Here is a 12,679-nt window from a genome sequence, read left to right on the forward strand (position 1 = left end):
CCAGTCTGTTCATAATTTCTACAATGTCTGTAAATAACCATAAATTCGAAAGGTTCCCACTCTCCCCACCTCAATTCCCTTTTGGCACCTTTATGTGAAATGTCATCTCTGAAAAATGAGGGGAAAAAGTACTACATACTGGGCTTTTATTATGCTACTCCCTGATTAAAATTTTTCTGATTTTTAAATTTAGAACATTGATACAACAAGAGGGACTAGCAATATCTCATCAATAGAAATCTTTTTCTAATTCACACTATGGCTGTCTCAAAAGAAAACTATATTAAGAAGAGCAGCCAATTCTCAGAGGCAATGGGGCCACGGCCTACCTTTGCTTTCCCCACTTCTCAATTTCACTTCAGAATCACTGAGCAGCTCTATGAGAGGTAGCAGAATGTCTGGCACAGGCTCTGGCTTCATTATTTGAGAATGCAATTTTAACTCCTCACATTCTTCAGAAGAATTTGTTACACTTAAAGAAACAAAAGAAGAGAATCACATGGACTTGACAGGCAGAGAGAAGTCTGTGAGATGACAGAACATGTTAATTACAAGTGGAGCAGGTACATCCAACAGAACACCATGGGTTATCAGGAGAGGACTTAGCCAAGGGAGTTAAAAACAAAAACTATACCTGGATTAGAAAAGTGTATCATTTATAAAGTATACTACTGTTGTGTCTTCATTTAGTCTACCAAAAAATAAATTCTTACACAAAGTCAACATGCTACAGGAGAAAAACAGCCAACACAGACTACAAATGGTCAATATTGAAACATGAAGAAAACAACTTATAACTTTCGCTTTTCTTGTATGACAAGGATTTATGAGCTTGGTATTGACCTATTTGGCCCCACTCAAACTCATGTTTTTAGCTGGACTTCAGGTCTACAAGAAATCACTGAGAAACTTATTTTTTATATCTCTGAATTTTTCTGTATCAGTAGAGTTTAAAGGATTTTTCTGATTAGTAAGGTGGGGGTGAAGAGCCTTCCCAAAACCTAATAAAATAAGGCAGTTTTATTTAAAAACAAAACATGGTGATGTTATAAAGATTAGGCAAAAAGAAGATGCGATGCCAGAACTTTCTCTTTGTAACTAACACTCAGCTATTTTCCACCTGTAGCATTACATATATGGTTATGCTTTCGGAAGAGAGGGAGGGAAGGAGGAAGGAAAAACAAAACTCCAAAATCTCCTGACAAAGCAACCATTGCCTGGACAGGGCTCATTTCTTCTGCCAGCCACTGATTCATAGATATTTTTTTCTCATTTAAAGACACAGGCGTGGGTGAGGATGGGGAGAGCAGGGGGCACAGCCAAAGGAGTCAAGCACAGTCTTCTCTTTACAAATCCAGCCCCGCATCCTCAGCGGCAACTGACTTATGTATGCTACTGCTGCAGTCTTGGTGTTCACAGCAAGCAGCATCTCTCCTTAAAACTTTTCTTGTTCTTGCTGCTTTTCTTGCCATTCTTGTCTTTGTTTTCTCACATCTTCTTGGATCTGATTTCTCTCATTAGGTCAAAAAACACCTTGTCCACGTTGGCACGTGTCTTGGCCGACGTCTCCACGTACTGCACGCCCCACTCCTCGGCTTTACTTCTGGCCTCCTCGATGGGCACCTGCCTCCGCTCCTCCAAGTCGGACTTGTTTCCAACGACAAGCAACGGGATTTTATCTTCTTCAGCCTTAACACGGAGAATCTGTTCAAATTCAGCAGTTGCGGTAAAGGATTCGTGCTCTGTGATTGAAAACACTAAGAGGAAACCTTCCCCACTTCGAAAGTAGTTGTCGCGAATGGCTGCATAGTCCTCCTGTCCCGCAGTGTCCAGAATGTCTATCTGTACCTCTTCCCCGTCAAGAACCACTTTCTTTCTATAGCTGTCGGCCTTGGTAGGTTCATAATATTCTACAAACTCGTCGTACATGAACTGAAGCATCAGGGCAGATTTGCCAACCCTCCACTGCCGATCATGATCACCTTGTGCAGGGCCAGGGAGCTCTGGCTCTTGTTCTTGTTTGCAGCCATTCTGCTGCTTTTCTCAGGCGCCACCCACGGGGGAGAGCCAGGTGAAGACCTGGGAACGTCCCCGCGCCGCCTCGCCCGTCCGCACCTGGCCCCTCATCGGCCTTCTTGAACCAAGGTATCTCTCCCTGGATGTCTTAGATTGGGCATTTCTATGGCCTTGCTTTAATTTGGATATTTTCACAGTTTTAGAACTGTAAACTTGCAACTTAATAAAATTCCCTTTATAAAAGCCAAAAAAAAAAAATGCAGCTTTAAATTGATAGGAGAACTTTGCCATTCCTGAAATGGATGCTTCTGGTAAGGCAGTGTTATGTGGAACTTCCTAGCTTCAGCACTTGGAATTCCAGGAATGAAGTATTTTAAGTCAGGTAAATTTACATATATATACCCAGTTTCTTTGGAAGCTTTAGCTGTCAAGATTCCAGCATCATGACCTCAATTTCAATACAACTGTTGACACTCCTCATTCCACTGCTTTTGGTGCTGCCTGTCGCTGAAGCAGGAGATGCAATTGCTGTCTTGAAATGTGTGGTTCTCAGCATTACAGGCATTTGTGCTTCTTTGGGGGTAGAGGCACGAAAGAGAAATGGAAGGTATAACCTCCAAGGGCCTCCTAAATCAAACCTCGTGCTGAAATTCTTTGTGCTATTCAGGTTAAAACCGAGCTTTGGTGTCTGAAAGTTACCAAGAAACAGCTCGTAAATGAGGTAATTTAACATTCCTAGATATTTCCCGATAAACAGGAGCAAACTGATATATGTTAAATGGGGGAAAATGTTCTCTTCACATCAAAGAAAGCACTGAGAAAAGCAGACTATAATTTCTATTTGCTGACTATAAAGGTTAAATACATAATATGACTGAAATTTGCATAAATGACGTTCCATAGTTGCAGATGTCTCAAAGCTCACAAAATAGTAAGAAGGAAGCTCTTGCTCAGAATCCTAGAAATTGTCTCTGTCCCCTTATGTTTTAGTTTGCTAGCTGCCAGAATGCAATATACCAGAAACGGAATGGCTTTTAAAAGGGGAATTTAATGAGTTGCTAGATTACAGTTCTAAGTCTGAGAAAATGTCCCAGTTAAAACAAGTCTACAGAAATGTCCAATCTAAGGCATCCAGGGAAAGATACCTTGGTTCAAGAAGGCCGATGAAGTTCAGGGTTTCTCTCTCATTTGGAAAGGCACATGGTGAACACGGTCAGGGTTTCTCTCTCAGTTGGAAGGGCACATGGCGGATACAGCATCATCTGCTAGCGTCTTCTCCTGGCTTCCTGTTTCGTGAAGCTCCCTGGGAGGCATTTTCCTTCTTCATCTCCAAAGGTCGCTGGCTGGCGGACTCTGCTTCTCATGGCTATGTCATTCTGCTCTCTCTGAATCTCTCATTCTCCAAAATGTTTCCTCTTTTATAGGACTTCAGAAACTAATCAAGACCCACTCAAATTGGTGGAGACATGTCATCCCCTAATCCAGTTTAACAACCATTCTTGACTAAATCACATCAACCAGGGAGATGATCTCATTACAGTTTCAAACATACAGTATTGAATAGAGATTATTCTACCTTTATGAAATGGGATTTATATCAAAACATGGCTTTTCTTAGGGGGCATATATCCTTTCAAACCAGCATACCTTATAAGCACTGCCTCCTGAATTGTTGAGGAGTCTTTTCTCCATGTTTTAATTAGATCTGTGTTCTCTCACCTCTCAAGTTAATAGTGTACTTAGATATGAAAAGTAGTCAAAAATTAAAACCTCTATTTCTTTGGAGAAAAAAATTTAGAAAAATGTATTCAATGTATCTAATATTGCAATGGAGAAAAAGATTTAATGTAAACAAAGCTTTATATTGAATATTAAAATGAAGAAAAGATTGTAATGTAAAAAAAAAGTCTTAATATTAGTTAACCAACTAACATCCTTTGGTGAGAAGTACTATATTAAAAATAAATCCATTATGCTGTTTAACCAAACAATGGTAGAGAAGCTCTTGGCACCCTTGCTGGACCCACTCCCACTCCCTGCCCCAGGCAGTGTAAAGCCAGATGTGGTGCCATTGTTGAGTCCTGGCCCTGTTCTGGAAGGACCAGAGTAACCCCTGTGCATAATTTGGGGTGTCTTTATGTCTGTATCAGCTTACTGAGTGGCACTCTAAAAAACTGGACCAGGAAACTCCTCTCAAGCTCACCCTCCCAGATTTTGCCTGGCAGACTGAAGCAGTTTATGACAGCTAAAGCAGTGTTAAGAAGCAATTAAGTCAAAGCTGCCTGGGACAAAGAAAAAAAGCCATACAATACAGCATTCCAGAGGAGGAGGGGGAGAACTCCTAGAGGCCAGAAGCAAGCACAAGCCCAGGATAAGACATGAACAGAGAGGACTTTGCACTTCACAAATGCTTTGGGCTGATCTTCTTGGTGGGAAGGCTATAAGCTGAAGGTACAGCCAAGTTGCAAGGACTGTGAAAGGCGTTTTTCTGTTTGTTTTAATAGCTCCTAACACTCTAGAAAATCTCTGTCATATCATTAGCTGAGAACTAATTTAAGGAATAGACAGTTTAGGGACTAAACCCCAGATTTAATACTTTAAAATATTAAAATGCAGTGTGTTACAATAAAGATTACAAAACAAAGAAACAGGACATGATATCCATCCAAAGAAATCGATTAAAGGTCCAGAAACAATGATATGAGACTCTTAATAAAGAGACAGAAAATTTTTTAAAAAGGAACCAAACAATATAAGAAATACTGGAGTTGAAGACCACAATAACTGAAATGAAAAATTCCCTAGATGGTTTCAACAGCAGACTGGAGTTAGAAGAAGAAAGAATCAGTTCACTCGAAGACAAGACTGTTAAAATCATTCTGGTTAAGGAGCAGTGTGCAGGTTTGAATCTGTGGTGGACCCCAGAGAAGCCATGCCCTTTAATCCTCATTCAATACTGCTGGGTGGGAGCATTTTGATTGTTCCCATGGAGATGTGACCCACCCAATTGTGGGTGGTTAACTTTTGATTAGATGATTTCCATGGAGGTGTGTCTCCACCTACTGAGGGTGGAGTTGTTTACTGGAATCCTTTAAAAGAGGAAACATTTTGGAGAGTCCCTTTTTGTAGAGCCACAAAAAGCCTAGCAGATGCTGCCATGTTCACCATGTGCCCTTTCAGCTCAGAGAGAAACACTGAACGTCATTGGCCTTCTTGAACCAAGGTATCCTTCCCTGGGTGCCTTAAATTGGACACTTCTATAGACTTGTTTTAATTGGGACATTTTCTCAGCCTTAGAACTGTAAACTTGTAACTTACTAAATTCTCCTTTTTAAAAGCCATTCTGTTTCTGGTATATTGCATTCCGGCAGCTAGCAAACCAGAACAAGTAGAAAGAAAAAAAATGTTTTAAAGCAAACAGAGCCTAAGAGACCTGTGGGACACAATCAAGCATACCAATATAAATATTATGGGGGTACCAGAAAGAGAAGAAAGAGAGAAAGGGGCAGAAGGAATATTCAAAGATGCAATTGCAGAAATCTTTACAAATTTAATGAAAGAAATGATTTTGTACATTTAAGAAGCCCAACAAACCCCAAACAGGCTAAAAGTGAAGAAAACCATGTCCATACACATTGTAATCAAACTGTCGAATGTGAAGGATAAGCAGAGAATTCCAGAAGCTACAAGAGAAAGGCAAGGTGTCATGTACAAGGGAGTACCTAAAAGATTAGGTGTCAATTTCTCATCAGAAACTGTTACCAAAGGCCATGGGTTCTTTTGACTGACACACTCAATGACCAATTACTGAGACATCAAGTTTCAAAGAAAGAAAGAGTTTATTACTAGGCATGCAATAGATAAGCAGAAGGCCTAGTAGCCCAAAATCTGTCTCCCCGAACTCCAGTAATTCTAATAGTTTTATTAGAGAAAAAAGATGGGCAGGGTTTAGGATAATGAGCACAGCAGCACCAGATGACGTAATTAGAGGTGATCTGATTATTGAGCATGTATAGGCTGATCACATGCTTAGGCACAGAATGTGTGTAGGAAAACGGCGGAGAGGCATAGGTGACCTGCAGGTTAAAGTCTAAGCTACTGTGCGTGTCAGGCAGGCCCACTTTGGTTAGATACAATCTTGGTTATCAAGATAACTTTAGATTTGGGGTGGGTTAGTTCTGGGCTGACTAATACCCTTCATTAATAAACACTAGGGGCTACTTTTGTGATTATAAGACTCTAAAGTTGAAAAACTGGATAACTAGGTACAAATAAAGGTTAGTCAGAAGGTTTTACAATCACAGAGGCAGAAGATAAGGGCGATACAATCATTATCAGATCAAAGCAGCTGAATTACAATTCAAAGACCTCAGGAACTTCCCTCTGTTCATTCCAGTATACCAGAAAGCAAAAAGAAACATCTTCTATACGATTCAGCAGTCAAAATCATCCCCCAAATCCTGACCTGCCAGTCACAAAACCATGAAAGCGAGAAGTCAGTGGGATGAACTGTTTAAAGAGCTGAAAGAAAATTAAATGTCAATCAAAAATTTTACATCTGGTGAGACTGTCTCTCAAAAAATAGAGGAGGTTAAAAACAAGGCCCTCTGCTCTCAGGAAGTGCATACACAAATGGTTCTCCCAAACATGGAATGTTATAGCTCAGGTCTTACTTAAATCAGCATAAGGGAATGCTGGGTCCAGGTGGGGCTACTGGCTGTGCCCGTTTACTGCATATCTGCACATCTTGCCCTCACAGCCTTCCTCTACTTTACACTCATGGAGGTCTTTCAGGAACATTTTTCACCTTCAAGGGATGGCACATCTTCTACAAGACTGAATGGGTATACTTGGAAGTCCAGAGGTAGCTGTGCTTTTACACAGCTTTCAAATGTTCAGCTATGAATGGTACAAGATTTGGGAAGGTCTGACCCTGAAATTTCATCAGATGGTTGCCTTTGATTTCTTAGGTTTTGGCTTCAATGACAAATGGAGACTATATCAGGACTCCATATTTGGCCAAGTTAGCACTGTAGAGGCACTTTTGTGGCATCTGGGGCTCTAGGATCAATCTTTTGTCTCATGATTACGGAGGCATCATTGCTCTGATCAGCTTACCATAAAGTGTCTCTGTTTGTTAAAAGGAAGTATCTTTTCTGAGACTCACATTCCTCTCCTTCTCCAGAAGCTACTTAAAGATGGAGGCAGGCTGTAACCCATCCTCACATGCTTGATGAACTTCTTTGTATTCTCTCAACTCTCACTTGGATCTTTGGCCATACATCTGATCCTGTGAGGATGAACGGTGGGACAGGCGGGCAGAGATATGCCATAATGATGGGAACTTAGTCACTGATAGTCTCTTGCCATACATCAATCAAAGGAAGAAGTTTAGAAGATGCTCTTGCCTCTGCAACTGTTTCCATTCATTTTGTCTACAGGCCATCAGATCTTGTAAATCCTTATCCAGAGTTTTTGGTGATGTACAGGAAAACACTGTTGTGGTCCACAGTGTCAATTCTGGGTGAGCACATTTGACACTATCTGAGCTAGAAAATCCTATGGGCTTCTTGAATGCATATATGGACTTCATCAACTCTTTCTGACCTGGAAAGAGTAGCTTTCCTACATTCCCTCCCCTACTCCCTTTTCCGCTGTGCATTCCTTTTAAGAAGAAATGCCCAAAAGCTTTCCTGGCCACCAAACACTATTCTCTCACAAAAACCTATTTTACTCACATTGGTGAATAGAATATAGTAAAAAAGCCAGCAGAAGCTCTGATTAGGGTTGACCTAATATTCTACCTCCCCCTTCCTCTGACATCTGATAAAGTGTATGGACTTGGGTGTGCCTTTGTGCTATCAGCAACTTTGGATGAGCACTATTTCTGATGCAGAAAGAGAGGCAGATATTCTTTTTCATAAAAGCCTATTTTACAATTCAGGGATTTCTCGAAAATATTTAGAAATGTTAATTTCTGGCCTAACCCCAATTGGAATCTGGTGGTAAAGAATGAGGAGAGGGTGCTTTTGAATTCTCTAAGTAACACAATTTGTCATACCTCTATGTTTAGTTTCATCAGCTGCTTCTAATCATATACATTTTGTTAAAATAGACTTTGATTTAAATAATGCAGGATTCTAAGTATGATTTAAGACTATATTTAAGACATGTATTTTATATGAAACTAGCAGACACTGTGGTAAAATAAATGAAATCCAAACTATTTTCAGAATTTCCTAAAATCACAAGACATTAGGGACTGTGGTAGTTTGGAGCTGTTACGTATCCCAGAAAAAGGCCATGTTCTTTTAATACATTCTTGTGGGTGCAGACCTATTATGGGCTGGACGGTTAAGTTGTATCAATTGAGATTTGACCCACCCATTTCAAGGTGGGTCTTAATCCTTTACTGGAGTCCTCTATGAGAGAGCACAGAGAGAAAAACCCAGAGTGAGCTGAGAGAGGGAAGTACCCAAGAAGCCAGTGGCACCAGAAGCTGAAAGCAACGAGACCTAAGAGCCAAGGATCAGCAGACACTGGTCATACAAGGATCAGATCTTATATAATAGGGACTCTGGATGGCAACAGCTTTCTTCAGAGAAGGTATCTTCCTGTTGATGTCTTAATTTGGACATTTTCATGGTCTTAGAACTGTAAATTTATAAGCTGTTCTAGTTTGCTACCTGCCAGAATGCAATATACCAGAAATGGAACAGCTTTTAAAAAGGAGAATTTAATAAGTTGCCAGTTAACAACTTATAGGCTGTGGAAAAGTCACAATTAAAGCAAGTCTACAGAAATGTCCAATCTAAGGCATCCAGGGAGAGATACCTTGATTCCAGAAAACCAATGAAGTTTAGGGTTTCTCGCTCAAGTGGTAAGGCACATGGTGAACAAGGTCAGGTTTTCTCTGTTGGCTGGAAGGGCACATAGTTAACACAGTGCCGTCTGCTAGCTTTCTCTCCAGCTCCCCAGGAGGTGTTTTCCTTCTTTATCTCCAAAAATCGCTAGCTGGTGGAGTCTCTGCTTTGTGGTTCTGTGGCATTCTCTGCTGTGGCTTTCTCGTGCCTCTGTCGTTCTTCTCTGCTCTCTCTGAATCTCCTCCTTTCTACAGAACTCTTCCTCTTTTACAGGACCCACCTGGAATGGGTGGAGACACCTAATCCAGTTTAACAAGCACTCCTGATTGAGTCACATCTCCAGGGAGACGATCTAATTAAAGTTTCAAACATATAGTATTGAATAGGGATTAGAAGAAATGGCTGCCTTTACAAAATGGGATTAGGATTAAAACATGGTTTTTCTAGGGTACATACATCCTTTCAAATCGGCACATAAGCTAATAAATACCCATTGGTAAAAGCTAGTCTGTTTCTGGTATATTGTATTTTGGCAGCTTTAGCAAACCGAAACAGGAACCAATAGCATCTATGCCAAGAGAGTTACTGTTCTTTGCTAGAAAGAACAATTTTAACAGCAAATAAGTCTGAACATTCATACCTCAGTGCTTAGAATCATGTTCTTCCTGAGCTAAAGACTAAGAGAGGGGATTATTTAAAGTCCAAGTTACCATGCTGAATGCACATTGATTCCTTTTATGATAACTGCTTAACTTCTCATTGGTTGTTCCAGAAAGGCTTTCTCGTGAAGCTCAGCAATTCCTATGGTTTACAGACAGATTTCCAGAAACAAATTCTGAAGACTTATGAGCAAATGATTCTGAATACTTTTTTGTAAGCCACAGTTTCACTATTTTAGGACTATTATAGGACTATATTAAATTCATGCTTTTGCTAGCATCTTCAAGTATAACAACTGTGAAACTAGAAAAAAAATGAGGAAGAGATCAAGAAACTTCCAGATAAATAAATACTGAGGGATTTCGTCAACACTAGACTAGCCCTATAAGCAATGCAAAAGGAAGTTTTTCAGACTGAAAGGAAAAGACACCAGGCAGTACATCAAAAAATAAAATAAAGCCCTCCAATGAAGGTAACCTGATGGGTAATTATAAATGCCAATACCACTGTATTGTAGTTTTTGTTAGGTAACCCCACTTTTTACTTCCTACATGTCCTAAAACGCAAACGCATGAAAAGTAATGCTAAAGCTATGATTTTGGACATTTATTATATAAACATAAAGTTTATACAAGTACAACAAAAAGGTAAGGGGACAGAGGGATATAGGAACAGTGAATGCGTATGCTATTAAAATTAAGTTGGTATCGAATGAAATGTGACTGTTATAGATTTAGGATGTTAAATTTAAGCCCCATTGTTACCATAAAGAAAACACTTGAAAATTACATACAGAAAGAAGTGAGAAGGGACACAAAATGTTAACAGTTAAAAAATCAAATAAGTATGAAAGTAGGCATTAATGGAAGAATTGAGGGACAAAAAAGGTGTAAGACTTACAAACCCAAACAGCAAAACGACAGAAGAAAGTCCTACATTATCAGTAGTCCCTTTAAATGTAAATGGATTAAACTCGCCAGTCAAGTTAGAGATTTGGAGAATGGATAAAAACAAGCATGCATCTTTTTTTTTTTTTTATCTTTATAGTTACTTTATTATTATTATTTTTTATTAACGGAAAAGAAAAAAAAAATTAACCCAACATTTAGAAATCATACCATTCCACATATGCAATCAGTAATTCTTAACATCATCACATAGATGCATGATCATCGTTTCTTAGTACATTTGCATCGGTTTAGAAGAACTAGCAACACACCAGAAAAAGATATAGAATGTTAGTGTAGAGAAAAGAAATAAAAGTAATAATAATAGTAAAAACAAACAAACAGACAAACAAACAAACAAAAAAACCCCCAAAAAACCTATAGCTCAGATGCAGCTTCATTCAGTGTTTTAACATGATTACTTTACAATTAGGTATTATTGTGCTGTCCATTTTTGAGTTTTTGTATCTAGTCCTGTTGCACAGCCTGTATCCCTTCAGCTCCAATTACCCATTATCTTACCCTGTTTCTAACTCCTGCTGGACTCTGTTACCAATGACATATTCCAAGTTTATTCTCAAATGTCCGTTCACATCAGTGGGACCATACAGTATTTGTCCTTTAATTTTTGGCTGGACTCAATCAGCATAATGTTCTTTAGGTCCATCCATGTTATTACATGCTTCATAAGTTTATCCTGTCTTAAAGCTGCATAATATTCCATCGTATCTATATACCACAGTTTTTTAGCCATTCTTCTGTTGATGGACATTTTGGCTGTTTCCATCTCTTTGCAATTGTAAATAACGCTGCTATAAACATTGGTGTGCAAATGTCCGTTTGTGTTTTTGCCCTTAGGTCCTTTGAGTAGATACCTAGCAATGGTATTGCTGGGTCGTATGGCAATTCTATATTCAGCTTTTTGAGGAACTGCCAAACTGCCTTCCACAGTGGTTGCACCATCTGACATTCCCACCAACAGTGGATAAGTGTGCCTCTTTCTCCGCATCCTCTCCAGCACTTGTCATTTTCTGTTTTGTTGATAATGGCCATTCTGGTGGGTGTGAGATGATATCTCATTGTGGTTTTGATTTGCATTTCTCTAATGGCCAGGGACATTGAGCATCTCTTCATGTGCCTTTTGGCCATTTGTATTTCCTCTTCTGGTAGGTGTCTGTTCAAGTCTTTTTCCCATTTTGTAATTGGGTTGGCTGTCTTTTTGTTGTTGAGTTGAACAATCTCTTTATAAATTCTGGATACTAGACCTTTATCTGATATGTCATTTCCAAATATTGTCTCCCATTGTGTAGGCTGTCTTTCTACTTTCTTGATGAAGTTCTTTGATGCACAAAAGTGTTTAATTTTGAGGAGCTCCCATTTATTTATTTCCTTCTCAGTGCTCTTGCTTTAGGTTTAAGGTCCATAAAACCGCCTCCAGACCTAGAGAACATTATGCTGAGTGAGTTTAGCCAAAATCTAAAAGACAAATACTGTATGGTCCCAATGATGTGAATCGACATTCGAGAATAAACTTGGAATATGTCATTGGTAACAGAGTCCAGCAGGAGTTAGAAACAGGGTAAGATAATGGGTAATTGGAGCTGATGGGATACAGACTGTGCAACAGGACTAGATACAAAAACTCAAAAATGGACAGCACAATAATACCTAATTGTAAAGTAATCATGTTAAAACACTGAATGAAGCTGCATCCGAGCTATAGGTTTTTGTTTTGTTTTGTTTTTACTATTATTACTTTTATTTTTTTCTATATATTAACATTCTATATCTTTTTCTGGTGTGTTGCTAGTTCTTCTAAACCGATACAAATGTACTAAGAAACGATGATCATCCATCTATGTGATGATGTTAGGAATTACTGATTGCATGTGTAGAATGGTATGATTTCTAAATGTTGGGTTAATTTCTTTTTTTCCGTTAATTAATAATAATAAAAAAAAAAATGCCTCCAATTGTAAGTTTCATAAGATATCTCCCTACATTTTCCTCTAACTGTTTTATGGTCTTAGACCTAATGTTTAGATCTTTGATCCATTTTGAGTTAACTTTTGTATAGGGTGTGAGATACAGGTCTTCTTTCATTCTTTTGCATATGGATATCCAGTTCTCTAGGCACCATTTATTGAAGAGACTGTTCTGTCCCAGGTGAGTTGGCTTGACTGCCTTATCAAA

At 39.0% G+C, this 12,679-nt stretch overlaps 2 protein-coding genes and 2 pseudogenes across 2 annotated transcripts in view; 2 read left to right on the forward strand and 2 right to left on the reverse strand.

The window, feature by feature from the left end:
- The window catches only part of PIGL (phosphatidylinositol glycan anchor biosynthesis class L), a 127,479-nt gene that overhangs the window by 83,437 nt on the left and 31,363 nt on the right, over positions 1-12,679 (reverse strand). The window lies entirely within an intron of this gene.
- Positions 484-10,600, reverse strand: LOC143687224 (ras-related protein Ral-B pseudogene; annotated as a pseudogene).
- On the forward strand, positions 2,460-2,708 carry LOC143685599 (small integral membrane protein 30-like). Its single transcript, XM_077162962.1, has one exon. It carries the CDS (start codon positions 2,460-2,462, stop codon positions 2,706-2,708), a length of 249 nt encoding a protein of 82 aa, XP_077019077.1.
- LOC143685600 (mesoderm-specific transcript homolog protein pseudogene) lies at positions 2,733-7,622 on the forward strand (annotated as a pseudogene).

Source organism: Tamandua tetradactyla, chromosome 6, assembly GCF_023851605.1.
Source record: "Tamandua tetradactyla isolate mTamTet1 chromosome 6, mTamTet1.pri, whole genome shotgun sequence".
NCBI lineage: Eukaryota > Metazoa > Chordata > Mammalia > Pilosa > Myrmecophagidae > Tamandua > Tamandua tetradactyla.